Genomic DNA, 18,495 nt, shown 5'->3' with positions numbered 1-18,495 from the left:
CCAATGAACGGTAAAATGGCAGACTGAAGCAGTGACACAACTGTGCCCGAGAGCCTCCAATCACACCTTTTCTTGCCGGGCTCTGCTAGGCCACCTGGGGACCTCTTCTGATCTTACTAGGAACAGCTGTTCTGGGGCTCAGGCCTTCATTAATCCTCACCACTGCTGTCGAGCAGTTCTCCAGGGTGGGCCTCATGAGATCAACACGGCTATCGGCAGGTAACCTCCCAGAAATTCTGACCTACTGAACCTCAAGAGTGGGATTATGGCACTCTGCAGTTGGTTTGAGGTCCTCAGAGTGGTGGCTCTCAATTGGAAGTAGCCAGTGCCCACTGAGCGGGGCCTGTGGGTGTTCCCAGTGTGTGTGTGGGGGGGGGGGGGGGCAGGGAGCAGAGCAGCCCAGGTTCTACTATGCACCCCCGAAGTCAGTAATACTCATTTTTTGGGAAACAGTTCAGTAGCTCCCACCTTACGCATCAAGGGCATCCAAATGACGAAAGGATGATCAGGCTGAGGACGGAAGTAGTCCAAGCCTCACTAAGGCATTATTTTATACATTTCCCCACAGCCTCTCACCCATCACCCGATGTCTCATCACGTGAATGTTCTTCTTTCCCAGTCTAATAACACACGCCACAGGCAGACAGGAATTTTTTTGGGGGGGCATTTTTAATGACGGAAACAAAACAGATCTAAAATCGCAGCTTCTGGAAGAACCACTTGTTCTTGCCGGTCTTGTACCTAGAGGCAGGGGGGGAAAGGAACACCATTGAGAACAGTGAAACCAAATTCCCTTCATGGAGGACAAAGCCACCATACTCCAATACCCACCACCAATCTATTTACCTCTCCTCAAACTTGACCTTGGCCTCTCGTCGGGCCTTGCGTTTAAGAGCAGGGTCTCTGAAGACATCCTTGTTGACGACAGTCTTGTCCAAGGGAATATCCACAGAGTATCTGGAACAATGATGGGGACAGAAGATCAGTGCATAGGCCACCAGGACCCTTCACACAGCCCTGGGACATTGGGGTGTCAGGGTCTGTCTCCATAGGAGCAATCCACAGAATCTGTGCCAAAGTCCTGAGAATATTCTTTGATAATTCCCAATTGAGTAAGACTCATTTACACGATTCATACTACTGAAATACTCCACATTTCATTCTCAACTCTCCAGAGTCACTACTTTTCTAGCTATGGACTGTCACTTTATTACACCCTCACTATGATCACGGCAGTTGGCCAGCTTTCTATTTGGAGTCTTTTTAGTGTTGTTTGGGTTGTGCCTGGGCAGGGAAAGCCTCACTGCTGACAGTACAGAGGGGTCTCACTGCTTCCCAGCACCTGAGAAACAGCTTTGTCCCTTTTTTTTTTTTTAAAGATTTATTTGACAGAGAGATCACAAGTAGGCAGAGAGGCAGGCAGAGAGAGAGGAGGAAGCAGGCTCCCTGCTGAGCAGAGCCTGATGCAGGGCTCAATCCCAGAACCCTGGGATTATGACCGGAGCTGAAGGCAGAGGTTTTAACCCACTGAGCCACCCAGGCGCCCCAGCTTTGTCCTTTTAAGACAGCTTTGACAGTAAACATGCAGCCCCCGGCAGCAAACTATTGCTGGGTTTTGCCAATCATTGTTCAGGACTCTCAACCATTATATTTCCGTATAACCCATGCACCAAGATAAGCGTGTACAGTGCAGAGTCCTGTGGAAGGCCAGGAACTAGAGGGCATGGCAGCACTGTGGAATTAGTTGTTGGTGATGGTGGGTGGGGAGGCTTGCTGCCTTCATCTACCAACCATTTTTGAAAGCCTTCAACAACTATCCAGGGAAGTGGAGAGTGGCAGAGAGCAGGCCAGACTCTGTGCCCGTGTTTACTCTGAACGCAAATTAATGAAATGATCTTTACCCAACACTTACAGAATTTTCAGGGGAGGAGACAGATAAAGAGCAAGTTTGGAAGAGATTTTCTATCCCGCTTAGCCAACTCAGGGAAGTCACCACAGAAAAATGGTAGAACACAGCTCCATGCTGGACCAAAGAGGCAACACTGGAAATCACCATCACTTTGTAAGTGACACATGAAAACGGCGTTTCTTCTTCACACTAGAATGCTTGCAAGGTTGTCTCCTTATTCAGCAGGGCAAAGGGCAAAAGAGTCCCTTTCGTTCCCATTTTTAAAAATTTTTCATCTATTTTTTTTTTTTAAAAGATTTTATTTATTTCAGGGAGAAAGAGAAAGAAACAGCATGAGAGGAGAGAGGGCCAGAGGGAGAGAAGCAGGCTCCCTGCTGAGCTGGGAGCCCGATGGACTTGACTCCAGGACTACGGGATCATAGCCTGAACTGAAGGCAGTTGTAATCAACTGAGCCACCCAGGCACCCCTTCTTCTTCTTCTTTTTCAAGATTTTATTTAATTGAGAGAGCGCATGTGTACAAGTGTGCACGGACGCAGAGAGGAGAGTGAGAAGCAGACTCCCCGCTGAGCAGGGAGCCCAATGTGGACTCCACCCCAGGACCTTGAGATCATGACCTGAGCCAAAGGCAGACCCTTGACTGAGTCACCCAGGCGCCCCTCACTCCCATTCTTGAAATGCTCACCTTGTGGGCATGAGGTGATTGTAGTTATAAACTTTCACAAAAGACTTGATCTTTGACCTCTTGGCGATTTTCTTCTTGCCCATGGCAGCTGTCACTTTGCGGGGATAGCGGTCAATTCCCGCCACCAGAGCATGGCTGTAGGGACGGTCTGAGGTGCCATCATCAATGTTCTGAACGAGCAAGAATCACATGTCACTGACTGAGGGCCTACTTAGGCCCTGTGCCAGAGGGAGGGCTTGCATAAAAGGAACACCCCCACCCCCCACTCTCAGGTCTGAGACCCACTATGGGAAAAACCCCACAAAGCAGACACTCGGGAGTGCCGTGCCAGAGCGCAGAGAGAGTAATAGGGAAGGGTCGCATTCACTCCCACAACAGTCTGAAAAAGCTCCTAGGAGGTAAGAGAATTAAAAGGCACAATAGTAACACTGCTGCGGTGCTTGCTTTCTATCAAGCATCTCTGCATCTCGTAGCTTCCCCTACGACCGCACTGGTAGTGAGGGACAGAGGCACGACCCCAAAACTGGTGGTCTAACTCCAGAAACCAGTCAGAGTGAGGGGGGCAGGGGAACAAAGGATGCCATGCCCCCCGACCCCACCTCGGCCAGCAGCAGGTGTGTGTGGCCAGAGCTCAGGGAGCCTCACCAGAGGCTACAAAATGTGGGCAGAAAGCCACCCGTGAAGGGCCAGAACATGCTACGTGATCTTTCGGACTAGAAACAATTTCTCCTCCTCTTACAGACTCCCAGCCGCAGCACTTAACGTCTTCACACCTCGGCAACAGAAAAGTATCCCCTACAGTGACTTCAGGGACCGGACGTTGACAACCTCTGAAGAGCGACAGCAGCCACCAAGCGAGCGCTCGATAGACGTGGCCACTGCTATTTCTGAAAACCCTCCGTGGTAGAGGGCGCCCACTTCCACTCCCATTTGTTTTTATTTTGCACATGCCTCCCTCCAAAGCCCTCACGCATTCACCCCCACCCGCAATGCTCAGGGACGAATGCCCCCCAGGTTGCTCTCGCACTCCAAGCTTGCAAGCCCTCCGAATCCGGCCCGATTCCCGAGATGCAAACGCATCGCAGAGGCTCGCGAGGCTGGTACCTTCACGATGACCGCTTTGCGTCCGGAGTAGCGTCCCGCCAGGACCAGCACCACCTTCCCGGGTTTCATGAACTTGCCCATCTCTGCAGAGGAAGGAGAACGGATCGATCAGAGACGCGCAAGACGGGGCTCTGGGTCCGGAAACTGGGGCTGTGCTCCCGGCCGCTTCGGCCCAGGCCGCCCACAGGCCCTGCAGGCAGGACCGGACCGCCACGAAGCCGCCAGAGACCGAGCAGTGGAAATCGTCCGGAGCAGCCCCGCAGCTAGACCCCCGGCCGCGGATGGCGGCGGATTGGGACCTCCTACTCAAGATCTACTCACCGACACCAACCACTCGAGCCTACAGCAGAAAGGAAGAAAGGGCACTTCCCCTAACCTTTCACCCCCGAGAGCGATGATCTCACTTCCTGTCCCGCCCCGCAAGGTTGCCCCACTTCTCGAAAGCTGTTGTGGGCGGAAGAAGCTTTAGCGAGGAGAGCGGGATTTGGGAGCTCATTTATTCAAATCAAACTTTATTAGTAGCCTCAGCAGTGGGCAAGAGCAAAGGAGTCCCTTTCTTCCCCTTAGGTTGGAGCGGCGAGAAAGGCCCTAATGCCCGCGGATTTTTGACTCCGCCGCTCTGCTGTACCCTTGGTTGTAGTTCCTTTCTCGGGCGCTAGGAGGGGACACAGTTTTATTTTATTTTATTTTATTTTTTTAAAGTTTTCATTTATTTATTTGACAGACAGAGACCACAAGTAGGCAGAGACGCAGGCGGGGGGTGGGGGGGGAAGCAGGCTCCCCGCCGAGCAGAGGAGGGGACACAGTGCCTTGCAAGTCAGCAAAATAGGACTTGTATTAGTGTGCACTGTTAGGCGTAAGGAGGGCGAGACAAAGATCAATCAGACAAGGGTGCTTACCCCCAATATTTAGAGTCGTGATGTCACAGACATTACTGGCTAGAATAAGCAGTGAGAGGTGAAGGACAATGATGGTGATAATCACTGAGCACCTACTCTGTGCTAGGGTTTTTAGGTAAGCCGATAGCCTATTTAATTCTCACAACTCCGCGTCTTGGTTATTTTCCTCCCATTGAGATATAGGGAAATTGAGTTTCAAAGAGGATATGTTACGTATCCGAGGTTGACCCTGATCAGTAGCATAGATGAGATTCAAATTTAGGTTTGAACGCAGGTCTAGTTGGTTCTCAAAGTGAATTATTTCCCATCACTTACTGGAAAATGTTTTTATTATTATTAAAGTAGGCTCCCTGCCCAACGTGGGACTTGAACTCAGGACCCTGAGATCAAGAATCACATGCTCTACCCACTGAACCAGCCAGGCATCCCTGGAAGAGTGTTTTTTTACATGGTCCCTTAGCTGTCTTCTGAGTTCAAGAGAAAGGGAAACCATCTTACAGTTTTGCCTATTGGAACATTGAAGAATCTATAGGATTGGTCTTGGGCAAAATGTGCAAACAATCAGGGTTTCATCAACTCTTGTCTTAAGGCTCTCCAGGGACCAGTTTCCCCTGCAGCCCTCACGACCTCATTCCAATGGTTTATCACAGTAATTATGTATTTATATTTCTATATTCAATTACAATCTTTTGTTTTAATTTGGAATATGACATTTTAGAGTTGGAAGGGACCTCAGAGATCATCTATTCTGGCCTCTGAGAGGACAGTTCCAGAGCAGCAAAGTCATAGAGATGGTGATGAAAGAGTAAGTTCTCGTTCCCAACCCACTGCACCACACCAACCTGCCCATTTCCAGCTCCATAGTCGGCTCCTCGCCTCCTTATGTGCTGCTGCTGCCTCTTTTGCTCTATCTCTCTTGGAAAATAGAAACCAGATCCTGAAATCTTGTAATTGCCTTGGACTCTTCTCACAAACTCTCTCCAAATCAAATTAGCATGAAATCCTGTGAATTTTTCCTTGTGTTTTGAAATTTTTTTTTCGCCCTGCCTCCTAATCAATCCAGCCTCAGATCTTTTTCGTCTCCTCCTCAAACTTTTCTGTGGGTCAGCATTGCTTGCTACGTTTATGAAAGATGGATTTCCAACCTAGGAGATAACAATTTCAGTCCGGTGGAGGTATATGATCTATAGGACTGATTTTGGAATGCTTTTCTCAACACAACTCTTAAATCCATTTATGTGCTTGAAATCCTTCGTTGGCTTTCTGTACCAAAGTCTGAACTCACCTCTCCTTTCCTGCAGCCTAAATTCCTACTCCACACCCTCACATACTGCCCTCCCCCATCCCTCAACCACTCAAATATCCAACTTCTTCTGAGTCCTGGAGTCTTTATTCTCCTCCACTGCAGCCAGGCAAAAACCTATCCAAATCCTATCCAGAGTTCTCCTGAGCAGAATCGATCTCTTCCTTCTGCGCTCCCTCAGCAATCCAGTCCATATTCATCTTTATTATAGAACGTCTTTGGTTTGTGGGTGCCTGGGTGGCTCAGTCGGTTGGGTGTCTGACTCTTGATTTCAGCCCAGGTCATAATCTTGGGGTCATGAGATCGAACCCTGTGTCAGCATAGAGTCTACTTGGGGTTCTTTCTCCCTCTCTCTCTGTTCCTCACCCTCCCACTCCCAAGCTTGCACATGCGCTCTCAAATAAATAAAATCTTAAAAAGAAATTTGGTTTAGATTAGTGGTTCTCAAAGTGTGGTCCCCAGATCAGCTGCATCAGCATAACCCGCGACTTGATGGGATTGTAAATTTTCAGGCCTCACCCCAGAACTACTGAATAAAAATCTCTGGGGGGCACCTGGGTGGCTCAGTGTGTTAAACCTCTGCCTTCAGCTCAGGGCATGATCTCAGGGTCCTGGGATCGAGCCCCACGTCGGGCTCTCTGCTCAGCGGGAGCCTGCTTTCCCTTCCTCTCTCTCTACCTGCCTCTCTGCCTATTTGTGCTCTCTCTGTAAAAAAAAAAAAAAAAAAAAAAAATCTCTGGGATGGGACCCAGCAATTTCTGTTTTCACAAGCTACGCAAATCTCCAGTTGGTTTGGTATCTCCTTGGTTAGACTGTGTCTTCCCTGAGGGCAGGGGGTCTATTTTATTTATCTCTTTCCTCAGTATCCAGCCAGGCCCAGGCAACTGGCAGGCATTCAAGAATGAATGAATACAGAACAATTTAGGAAACTTTTAAAAAATGATTTTAAATAATCTCTGCACCCAATGTGGGGCTTGAATTTATAACCCCAAGATTAAGAATCACATGGTCTACCAACTGAGCCACCCAGGTGCCCACACCTTCGAAATCTTTAAGATTCCTTTGTGGGGGTACCTGGGTGGCTCAGATGGTTAAGTCTTTGCCTTCGGCTCAAGTCATTTTAGGTTGTGGGATCGAGCCCTGTGTCAGGCTTCTGGCTCAGCAGGGTAACTGCTTGTCCCTCTCCCTCTGCCTCTCCCCATGCTCATGCTGTCTCAAATGAATAAATAAAATCTTTTTAAAAAAGGATGTTTTGCAGATCATACTTTTGTAACAATTGACGCTGCCCTTTTATGGATATATATCCATGGCTCTTTTTCATTCTGTTCTTGCATATGCTTAGACCTAGGCTGTTTCCTTCTCTCCTCCCTTGTCCTCTGTGCCTCACCCAAAGCCAAAGACAGGGCTATGTCTTAAGTAATAATGCAGGTGATATCAGTGACTACCAGATATCTGAGGATGGGATGCTGGCGGGATTGTCTCTATCTCTACACGTTGCCTTCACGTTTCATGAAGAATTTGAAGAGCAGCAGCTGTCTGCCCATCTCCTTGTGGCCCAGTCCCTTGGCAGCATCCATTTCTGGTGGGTGTGTTGGAAATACCTTCTCTTCCCCAAAATGATGGTGGAGTGAGGTGGTGGATAAAGGAGAGGAACAAAAGATCCGGAAGCAGCATGATACAATGAGATAACATGATAGACTATAAAGACCATAGGATTTGGATTCAGGCAACTTGAATTCATATCTCAGCTCTTCCATTCCATAAACCTGGACGAAAATGTTTAACTTCAGTTTACTCAGCTATAAAATCAGAATATTTTTTTTTTAAAGATTTTATTTATTTATTTGAAAGACAGTGAGAATTAAATTAGGATGACATATGGGGCACCTGGGTGGCTCAGTTAACTGTCTGACTTTTGGTTTTGGCTCAGGTCATGATCTCAGGTCTTGAGATTGAGCCCCATGTTGGGCTCCCCACTCATCAGGGAGTCTGCTTCTCTCTCTCTGCCCCTCCCCTGCCCGCTCATGCTGTCTCTCAAAAAAAAAAAAAATCTTAAAAAAAATTTCGGGTGACATAATGGGTCCCTGGGTGGGTCAGTCATTTAAGCATCTGCCTTCGGTTCAGGTCATGATAATGGGGTCCTGGGATCAAGCCCCATGTTGGGCTCTCTGCTCCGCAGGAAGCCTGCTCCCCCTACCCCGCCCCGCCTGCCTCTCTGTCTGCTTGTGATCTTTCTCTGTCAGATAAATAAATAAATAAATCTTAAAAAAAAAAAAAGATAATACTGGGCTGACCTAGGGCTGTGGTGCATAGCCATGGCAGTTATCAGCCACCCTAAAAGGTATCTAGACAAATGGATGTAAAAGTACCAGCTCCAGGGGCACCTGGGTGGCACAGCTGATTGGGTGTCTTGACTCTCGATCTCAGCTTGGGTTGTGATCTTGGCCTTGTGAGACTGAGCCCCTAGTCAGGCTCTGTGCTCAGCGTGGAGTCTGCTGGAGGCTCTCCCTCTCCGTCTGCCCCCGCCCACCATGCTCTCTAATAAGTAAATTAATCAATCTTTAAAAAAAAAAAATAGGGGGGCGCCTGGGTGGCTCAGTGGGTTGAGCCGCTGCCTTCAGCTCAGGTCATGATCTCAGGGTCCTGGGATCGAGTCCCGCATCGGGCTCTCTGCTCAGCGGCGAGCCTGCTTCCCCCTCTCTCTCTCTCTGCCTGCCTCTCTGTCTACTTGTGATCTCTATCAAATAAATAAAAAAAAAATCTTTAAAAAAAAATAGGGGCGCCTGGGTGGCTCAGTCATCAAGCATCTGCCTTCGGCTCAGGGCATGATCCCAGGGTCCTGGGATCGAGTCCCACATCAGGCTCCCTGCTTCACGGAAAGCCTGCTTCTCCCTCTCCCACTGCCCCTGCTTGTGTTCCCTCTCTTGCTGTGTCTCTGTCAAATAAATAAACAAAATCTTAAAAGAAAAAATAAAAATGCCAGCTTCTGAAGTGGCACGTATGGGGAGGTGTGCTGTGGGAATGGGGCTGTAGGCCTGGATGAGATGGGAGGATAATGTCTGGGGGAAAGAAACCACCACCAAAGCTGAGCTGATCCAGGGTGGAGGGCTAAGAAGGGGCAGAAAGGCCAAGAGCCAGACATCACCAAGGAAATACTGGTTTGGATCAGATGGGCTCATAATGCGCAGACAGACTTATAAATCAAAGCCAAGAGTCTCCAAGGTCTTTGTAGAGAAGCTACATAAAATACTATGATTTTTATTAGCAACCACAGATATATCATTTTTCTCATTTTACACTTATCCTGTTCACGCAGGACTAATTCTCATGAATTATCAATCCCATATCTTAAATAACATGTCGCTGAAAAAAATTAAGTTAAAATGCACTACGTAATAGTGCAGACACAAAGTGCAGCTGGCAACTGAACACGTGAAACAAGGCTGAATCAGCGGTACTGGGATCCCATTTGGTTTTCCAGAAAGTGATACACTTCGCCCATCTTTGGTCAGTCCTGGAGCAGTCAGCAAGCTATACAAACTCAATAAATACAAACTCAAAAGGCTAAAACACTGAAGACCAAACAGGATCACTCCAGTCAGTTTTACGAGGAAATGCTCAGTCCCTTGTCTGCCAACAGTGATCTGCTGTAGTCCCACCCCCACTGTTGTCCCTACTGCGTGACCAGACATCCTCCATCATCCAGCCTCCAGGCCAAGTGGAATTCCAGCCCCGGGAGAGTTGCTGCTGATCACTACAGCAAGCCGCCATTCACACTTGACCTGGGGGGCAGGGGCGGCTCTCTCTCTCGGGTGTACCTCTGGCATATCTACTTCCCAAAAAACTGTGTCAGCGCCCTGCTGGGACGTGTGCGCAGGAAAGGTTATTTGCCAAGGGACGTGGTACCAACAATGGTGGCCGTTCCTCATAAATAACCAGCTCTAAATTCAAAAGACCATTGTCTCTGCTGTGGGCAGAGGGGGCCACCTTGTCAAGAACAAGATTTCAGTTCTGACCCTCAAAAAAGGGCTCACATGGAAATCAACTTGCGGTGAACTCCCTCAGAAACGCTGTTCCCAGATCTCCCCACTCCGAGTTTGAGAGGTGACTGTGGAGTATACACAGCCTCCCCTGAGCCGGGGTCAGGAAGAAAGGGGTGTCGGTACTCGTAAAGGAATTTAAATTCTGGCCTGGGGACTCTCGAACCTGCTCCAAGCGAACGAGTGCGGCTCCCTGCGTGACTGACAGGAGCCTCAAGCTGAGTGTCTCCCGGGACCAACAACTGACTCATGTCACTCACCACCATTAAGAGAATGGTTAGAGCGACTGGGTTTTGTAAAAAGCAGATGTGGCACGATCAGGCGGTCCAGTGACTGTGTGCCAGAACTGATTTCTTTTACATCGGCTCAAATACACGTGCCTACGTGTCACACACCGGGGCAGAACCTTTGAACAAGTGGGTTTCTGGCATCTCAGAGATGCTAAGTTGGCAGGGAAAACCGCCTGTGCAGTTCCTCGGCTGGGGAGACCGTCTGTAAGCCCGCCTCCGCCTCTGTTCCTATCCCGCAAGACTAACCATCTACCCCCCACTCCATGGAGGAAGGTGCTGGCGCAGGGCCAGGCCCTCTCATCAGAAGGCATCTTTGATATTCTTGAGCTGGCGCACGGCCAGGTCCACAGGGAGGCTGAACTTGAGGCTGCTGAGGCGACTGAGCAGGTTGAGGGCGCTCTCAAAGCCTGTGTGTGCCATGTAGCTCCAGGGCTGGTAGTGGGGCTCGATGAGGGACCCTGACTTGCAGATCAGGTTCACCCAGGACACGAGGCGCTGCTCGTTCAGGGCCATGCACACCAAGGCCTTCAACTCAGAGTCTGCGCTGCGTTTAAAAGGGTCGTGCTCCGTCAGCACCACGTGGATGGCTGTCAGAAGGCTCTGCTTGGGGGTCACCACGGTGCCTCCCGTAACTGGCAGGGCAAAGGACTGGGAGAGCTTCCGAGCGGGGGATTCCACGTAAGCGCGGCCGTTCTTGGCATGGTAGTACTTTACGAAGAGCTCCCATGGGTGCATGGCCTCGGGGGCCGAGGAAAAGGCCGGCAGCAAACAGGCGATGGGGGCCATGACCAGGCTCATCCCCGGCGAGGCGGCGTAGAGGCCATGGGCCAGCAGGTCCCTGACGGCCACCGTCAGCTCCTTCCGCACAGCGGTGGTCAGCTCGTCCTTGCCTCCTAGGGACAGGTCCTGGAGGCTGGCGGAGGTGATGACGTGGTCGTGCGGCTGGTGCCTCAGGGCCAGCTGCCTCACCCTGTCTACTGAGATCTCCAGCCTCTTCAGTAAGGGGGCGTAGTCCCCGTCAGCCTGGCCCCTCTGCCACAGGGTTTGGGGGATCTGGCCCGTGGCGCAGCCCAGCTGGCTCACGGCAAAGATCTGGAGCACGGCCAGCGCGCGCTGCATGAGGCGCAGCCCCGACTGCTGAACCTTCTTCACGTCTTCTGCCTTCGCTGTTTAGGAAATGCAATGGCTCATCAGCGGGGGCCATAGTGGCATAGAAGTGCACTCAGCAAGTCATGAGCTGAGATCTTGCTTCTGAGCTACAGTATGGGTCCCCCGTGAAGCAAAAGCCACCCAGGAGGTCGCTGGGCTTAAGTGTTTTGGGTTAATCAGAGCTATATTGAGATATAGAGCATATACCATACAAATCATGCATTTAAGCGTACAAAGCAGGGATTTTTAGTTTATTTACAGAGTTGTGTACCCCAGCGTCCCATTCCCATCCTCCCCAAGCCCGTAAACCCTAGGCAGCCACTAGTCTACTTCTTATCTCTCTAGACCCGCCTGTTCTGGAAGCCATACTTACTCCGGCTGTTTCCTGGAGGCAGTCTGCTGCCACCCGTTCTCGTGGAGCCACTTCCAGTCTTCCCACCGGCCTTGCACTCACAGGGCACGCTCTCTGCCTGCAACGGGCTTCCCACTTCATCTGTAGTCAGCAGTTACAAAGCGGAGGAAAAAGAATATTCCCCAGTGTCTCCCACATGGTAAGACTTTTTTACAAATATCATCTGATTTGTGTGGAACAGTGACTGGCTCAATACATATTTGCTGAATGAGGGAGGCATGAATCACTCTTTCGTGGGTGAGGACAGTGGGGCTAAGGAAGTTAGGAACCTGCCTAAGAACCTCAGGCCAGGAAGTGGTGGAACTGGGATCTAAAAATCCATGTTTTGGGGGCACCTGGATGGCTCAGTTGGTGAAGCATCTGCCTTTGGCTGGGGTAGTGATCCTGGGATCCTGGGATTGAGCCCTACATCGGGCTCCCTGCTCCCTCTGCCTGCAGGGGGCCTACTTCTCTGTCTCCCTCTCCTTGCCTCTCCTCCTGCTTGTGTTCTCTCTTCATCAAATAAATAAATAACATCTTAAAAAGAAAAAAAAAAAATCCATGTTTTTGGGGTGCCTGGCTCGCTCAGTTGGTGGAGCATGCGACTCTTAATCTTGGAGTTGTGGGTTTGAGCCCCCCCCATTGGGTGTAGAGATTACTTAAAAATAAAATCTTTTAAAAAAATAAAACAAGGGGCGCCTGGGTGGCTCAGTGGGTTAAAGCCTCTGCCTTCGGCTCAGGTCATGATCCCAGGGTTCTGGGATCGAGCCCCACGTCCGGCTCTCTGCTCCGCAGGGAGCCTGCTTCCTCCTCTCTCTCTGCCTGCCTCTCTGCCTAGTTGTGATTTCTCTCTGTCAAATAAATAAAATATTTAAAAAAATAACAAAAAAAATAAAAAAATAAAAAAATAAAACAAAATCCCCGTTCTTTCCTTTCTACCATGCTGGCTCCTTTACTGAGTGAACAAACTTCCTACAAAGTACATCAAGAACTGGCACCTTCAGGTACCAGTACTTGGATTATGTACAACTATTATTTTTTAAAGATTTATTTGAGAGAGAGAGAGAGAAAGCACACATGACACATGTACACAGAGGAAGAAGGAGAAACAGACTCGCCGCTGAGCAGGGAGCCCGATGCGGGGCTTGATCCTAGGACCCTGAGATCATGACCCGAGCCAAAAGCAGATGGTTAACAGACTGAGCCACCCAGTCATCCCTGCATGTAATTATTATGACATCTGTCCACCCTTCTCTTCCCATCCCCTCCTCTGACCTTGGATGAAGTTGATGAACATCTCGAGGTCTCGGATCTGAGTTTTCAACTGCTCAACCAACTGCTCTTTTACTCGGGCTGGGTTGACAATCTGAGCCACGGCTGCATCCACACGCTGCCGGAGCTCGTCGGTGGACAGTGAGCTGATGTCTTCATTCAGGTTCATGTCCAGTTTCTTTATTAACTCATCTATGATCACCTATCAAGAACACAAGCAACGAGCATAGCCTTTGGAATTTTCGGAGAGCGGATTAGGAAGTAGAGTATTTGCTAGCATGCTGTGTACCCTTTAAACGGAAATCAAAGATAGAACTCCCGAATTTGTGGGAGAAAGCAATGCAATTGGTGATCAAGGTGAGAGGACGGAGCTACTTCTCCTGTAGCAACAAGCACCCTTGGTTCCTTTCGGACAGAAATGGCTCCTCTCAACTGCAAATTTTCTACCAGGCCAGGCAACTTTCAGGGCAACAACAGTGTAAATAATCTGAAGAGAATGATGATCCAAAAAGTCTCTTAGTTAGCTTCCCCCCAGGCCTCCAAGGGAATAAATACTGAATTCCTGCAGTATCTAGTCCTCCTTCTCTCTTCTTGCCCTACTTTAGGCAACTAAACAAAAATCTCTACTGAACTTCAGTGTGTCAAATACACCCTATATACCAAATATAACCTAGTGACAATATTTGGGATAGTCTGAAATCCAGATAACGTATAAGTCCAGCTTGGCCGGAGAACAGCCACATCAGAGTGAGAGACAAGCCTATCTGTAGGGGAGACTGTAGCTGTATTTCTGCCGGCAGGTTGACCTGTCTACCCAGGCGCTGCTTGAATAAATATGGCATTACAGCCAGTCTGGATTCCTGGAATATTTATCAACTGGTGGTGAGGAAAAAAGCTGATTTACATTGTAGGATGTGTCTAAGTAGAAGTGTTTTAATGATCAGATGGAAAATTATTATTATTATATGTTATTACTATTATTACTAATAACCACCAAAAGGAAAGAGCTCAATTATCCTATTATAAAGCTTTGGAACCTGCGTTTCCACGTGTGAATAAAGGCTGTCCCATTTCTCTTTGATCTGGGCCAGCAAAGGGATTCTCAGGAAGGCCGAGGACAAACAAGCTAAGAAAGAATGTTCCTGTGAGCTCTGGAAGGGACCAGGTAACCTCAGGCAATGGTGAAGGCGGCTCTAGTGTCTGCTCACCCGCTGTCTTTCCAAGACCACCGACTGCGGCAGGGAGTCGTAATTGCCCTCTTGATAAGCAAACGTTTCCAGGTCATCTAGCTGGGTTTTGAGCTGTAGTATAAGTTCCTTCTGCTTCTCCCTTTGGGTTTCCAGACGTTCCCGTTTTTCCTGTTCGCTCTAAGATAAGAAAATACTTAGGTCTATCTCACAGGAAAAGGAAAAAATCAGGGCACATTAAGAATCTTAAGCTAAAAATGAAGGGTGAAACATAAAATGTTTCCAAATAATCCCAACCAGACGTTCCCGTTTTTCCTGCTCACTCTAAGACAAGAAAATACTCTATCTCATAGGGAAAGGAAAAAATCAGGGCACATTAAGAATCTTCTCAAGCTAAAAATGACTCGTGAAACAAAAAATGTTTCCAAATAATCCCAATGAAATGCAGAATTCATGAGAGAGGTTAAAAAAAACCCCAAAAAACCCAAACAAACGAGAACAAAGATTTCCTCCAGGGTAATTTATTAAATGTGTTTTCTTTAAGAAAGTGTTTGTCCTCATGGGGCGCCTGGGTGGCTCAGTGGGTTAAAGCCTCTGCCTTCGGCTCAGGTCATGATCTCAGGGTCCTGGGATCGAGCCCCGCATCGGGCTCTCTGCTCAGCAGGGAGCCTGCTTCCCCCTTTCTCTCTCTGCCTGCCTCTCTGCCTACTTGTGATCTCTGTCTGTCAAATAAATAAATAAAATCTTTAAAAAAAAAAAAAAAGAAAGTGTTTGTCCCCGACGTGGATGGAACTAGAGGGTATCACGCTTAGTGAAATAAGTCAATTGGAGAAAGACAACTATCATATGATCTCCCTGATATGAGGACATGGAGATGCAACATGGGGGGTTAGTGGGTAGGAGAAGAAGAAATGAAACAAGATGGGATTGGGAGGGAGACAAACCATAAGTGACTCTTAATCTCACAAAACAAATTGAGGGTTGCTGGGGGGAGGGGGGTTGGGAGAGGGGGAGTGGGGTTATGGACATTGGGGAGGGTATGTGCTATGGTGAGTGCTGTGAAGTGTGTAAACCTGGCGATTCACAGACCCGTACCCCTGGGGATAAAAATACATTATACATTTATAAAAAAATAAGAAATAAATAAAAAATTTAAAAAAAAAAAAAAAGAAAGTGTTTGTCCCTGTCAGAAATAGAATATGAATACAATGGAGCCTTTTGTTAAGATAGGCCCCCCCCCCCCCCCCCCCCGCAACCAAATGTCTAGTTAGGACTGAGACAAACTTATCTTAGCCAAGACAGCCTCCCAGGAACTAAACATGCCATTCTCCACAGCCAATTACCACAGATCAACTCCTGAATACTTCCTGAAGCCAAATTTTGCAAGAGAATCTAGAGATAAGGGTGTAGAGAAAGGATTTATAACTCATAACCAGTTTTCTTAAGGCTCTAAAGCCCTCCAGTGCATTATAGACTTCTGCAAAATCAAAAGAATTAAAGCAGGTGCCTGGGGAAGTAAAAAAACAAAATCCAAAAGCCAAGTAATAGGAGTGGGAAGGCAATTATGTTTAAAAACAAAAAAAATATCTGGTAAGTTTCCCCCACCAGTGATTCCTTTCTCTACTGTTGGCCATGAGGTAGTTTCTGCATTTAAGTGATTAAAAACCCTTCAGGGTGGTAAAATGTTGCCAATATATTCTCAAATACTAGTTCTCCCTTAACTTTCTTGAGTGTCAAAAACAAAACAAAGCAAAACCAGCCCATCTTGTGTAGGTATAGGGCTGCATTTTAAACCAGCAGTCTATAGGATATTAAATTTAATCTTCAGATGGTACTTACCAAGCCCTCCAGAAGATATGAGAGAGAATAAATCAAAAAACAACAAATTAACTTTTTGTTCAAGCTATTTATTATTATTTTTTAAGATTTTATTTATTTATCTGACAGAGAGACACAGCAAGTGAGGGAACAGAAGCAGGAGAAATGGGAGAGGGGGACACAGATTCTCACCAAGAAGGAAGCCCAGTGCGGGGCGCCATCCCAGGATTCTGGGATCAGACCCAAGCCGAAGGCAGGTGCTTAATCACTGAGACACCCAGGCACCCCTCATTCAAGCTATTTAAAAAGCAGTCCTCTTGGGGCGCCTGGGTGGCTCAGTGGGTTAAAGCCTCTGCCTTCGGCTCGGGTCATGGTCTCGGGGTCCTGGGATCGAGCCCCGCATCGGGCTCTCTGCTCGGCAGGGAGCCTGCTTCCTCCTCTCTCTCTGCCTGCCTCTCTGCCTACTTGTGATCTCTGTTTCTCAAATAAATAAATAAATAATCTTAAAAAAAAAAAAAAAGGCAGTCCTCTTGCTTTAGCTTTACTCAACATGAAAGCAAGCCTTTTCTCAGGATACTTCCTCCCCAAACTTTTCCGTGCTGTGGTTTCTTAGAAACCTGCTGTGGGAGGGCCTAACTATCCTTCAGATTTCCTAGATCTCCCTAGGAAAAGCTGACTATTTCTTGCTTTGCGTTGGGTACACACTTCTCTAGCTCATTTCGCATTGCAATTCTTTGTTGAGGATTCTGTCCCCCAGTCAATGAACTTGTTCTAGGGCAAAGGCCTTGACTTTGCATCCCCAATGCTGAGCACCATGTCTGGCACAGGGTAAGCTCCTAATACACATAAAAAACAGGGACAGAGCAACATAATCCAAAAAATGAGCTCTGACTAGAAGAAGCTGTCTAGCCAGCCCAAGGAGGAATAATGGGGAAAAGCTGTGGGTTTGTGGAGAGAAGGGTGGAACAGTACACATAGGACTGCACTGGAAACATTTCAGATTAAAAATAAACAAGTCAATATCTACTACTGATAAGACTTCTTGATTAAAACTAACTTAAGTGGGAGGAAAGGCATATAAATGGATAGTCTTGAAGAACGAAAAGGTGGAAGACAGCAAGTCTCTTAAACACCTCCAACAAGCTATCTGCAACTGTGCACTTCGAGAGTCAAACACTGCAAGGAAATGTTCTCTTGGCATGGCATATAGACTCTCATTACTCACTGGAGGCTAACTGAGTACATCTCATCACAGTTAGTAAAGGAACTTCATTTATATCTAGTTATTAGGCAGGATGGGCAAGGAGGTTTAAAATACTGGCATTAGGAAATGTATATAATCAGGAGTAGTGTTTCTTTCGGTTACTTAGTGATCCCCTGTTCACCAAAGCTCCCACCCACACAAAGTCTAAAAATCAAAGGCGTTTTCCAGATTCCAGGAAAGCAGGAACAGGCAGTAGATCTAACTTTCCATGGATTCCAATTCACTTACACTTCATTAACCAGTGCTCTCAACCCCAGGTCGGGGTACTTATCAGCAAATATCTTCGGGTCTTCGGTATATCACGAGGCAGCGGCAAGGTGAGCGGGAGCAGCAGTACTTTGGTTGGTTGCTGCTCCCCTCTGAATACTCTCCGCTCACCGCTCCTCGGTCCCGCACGCCACCGCGTCTGCATCTCTTTCCTTAGATGGACACCCCTCGCCATCAGGTTCCCAGGCCTCTCTGTCCCCTTGCCCTTCACAGCAGGGCTCACACACCGTCTCACCCCCTCGTCTCGCACGCGCGGAGGACTCACCCAGTCCAGCCGGCTTCTCACCACTGCTACCTCCGTCCCGGTCAGCATCGCCGCCACCCACCCAACCACCTATTCCCATGTCTCTCGGGGTCCAGCCCCAGCTGCTCACCTGGTTCTCGCCCCGCAATCGTGGCCGGTCCCCTGGCAGTCCATCGCCATCGTCGTTGGCGGGGTCCTCGGGCCCCCCATAACCCAGGACGTGAGGGCAGCCGCGGAACGCGAAGTCTTCGAGCTCGCGCAGGAGGCGCTGCTGCTCCGCGGGTGACCCGCGCACCACCTGGCGCAGACGGAACTGCACTTGCGCGAAGTGCGAGGACAGAGCGAGCAGTGCTGAGTCCAGACGCCGCCGCTCGGCCCGCAGACGCCTCAGTGTCCGGCCGGGCGAGTCCGGAGGGGAACCCGGGGCCGCGCCGGGCTCCTCAGCCGCCGCCTCCTCCGAGAACGCGGCCGTCCCAGGCGCGGCCTCCGCCACTGCCCCCACGGGCGCCCAGCGCACGGCCTCGCACGGTGGCAGCGACTCCTCTTCCTCCTCCTCTTCGTCCTTCGCCTTTGGACTAACAGCTGCCACCACTGTTACAGGCTCCGCAGCCGCTTCGACAGCCGCCATCTTCCCGGAAACGCCGCCGCACGTCAGCCGCTCCCCCTCACTGCCA

General features: G+C 48.9%; 2 protein-coding genes across 2 annotated transcripts; both read right to left on the bottom strand.

Annotated features, from left to right (window-relative positions):
- Positions 1-650: 650 nt before the first annotated feature.
- On the bottom strand, positions 651-4,107 carry RPL27 (ribosomal protein L27). Its single transcript, XM_045983864.1, has 5 exons — positions 4,019-4,107; positions 3,698-3,780; positions 2,594-2,763; positions 847-957; positions 651-741 (listed from the first exon to the last, which is right to left on the bottom strand). Exons 2-5 carry the CDS (start codon positions 3,776-3,778, stop codon positions 693-695), a joined length of 411 nt encoding a protein of 136 aa, XP_045839820.1. The 5' UTR covers positions 3,779-3,780; positions 4,019-4,107; the 3' UTR covers positions 651-692.
- Positions 4,108-9,137: 5,030 nt separating this feature from the next.
- RUNDC1 (RUN domain containing 1) lies at positions 9,138-18,483 on the bottom strand. Its single transcript, XM_045985085.1, has 5 exons — positions 17,952-18,483; positions 14,250-14,408; positions 13,045-13,243; positions 11,752-11,871; positions 9,138-11,395 (listed from the first exon to the last, which is right to left on the bottom strand). Exons 1-5 carry the CDS (start codon positions 18,447-18,449, stop codon positions 10,530-10,532), a joined length of 1,842 nt encoding a protein of 613 aa, XP_045841041.1. The 5' UTR covers positions 18,450-18,483; the 3' UTR covers positions 9,138-10,529.
- Between the last annotated feature and the right edge of the window lie 12 nt (positions 18,484-18,495).

This window comes from Meles meles, chromosome 18, assembly GCF_922984935.1.
Source record: "Meles meles chromosome 18, mMelMel3.1 paternal haplotype, whole genome shotgun sequence".
In the NCBI taxonomy this organism is placed as follows: Eukaryota; Metazoa; Chordata; class Mammalia; order Carnivora; family Mustelidae; genus Meles; species Meles meles.
This window is presented reverse-complemented; position numbering and strand designations above follow the sequence as displayed.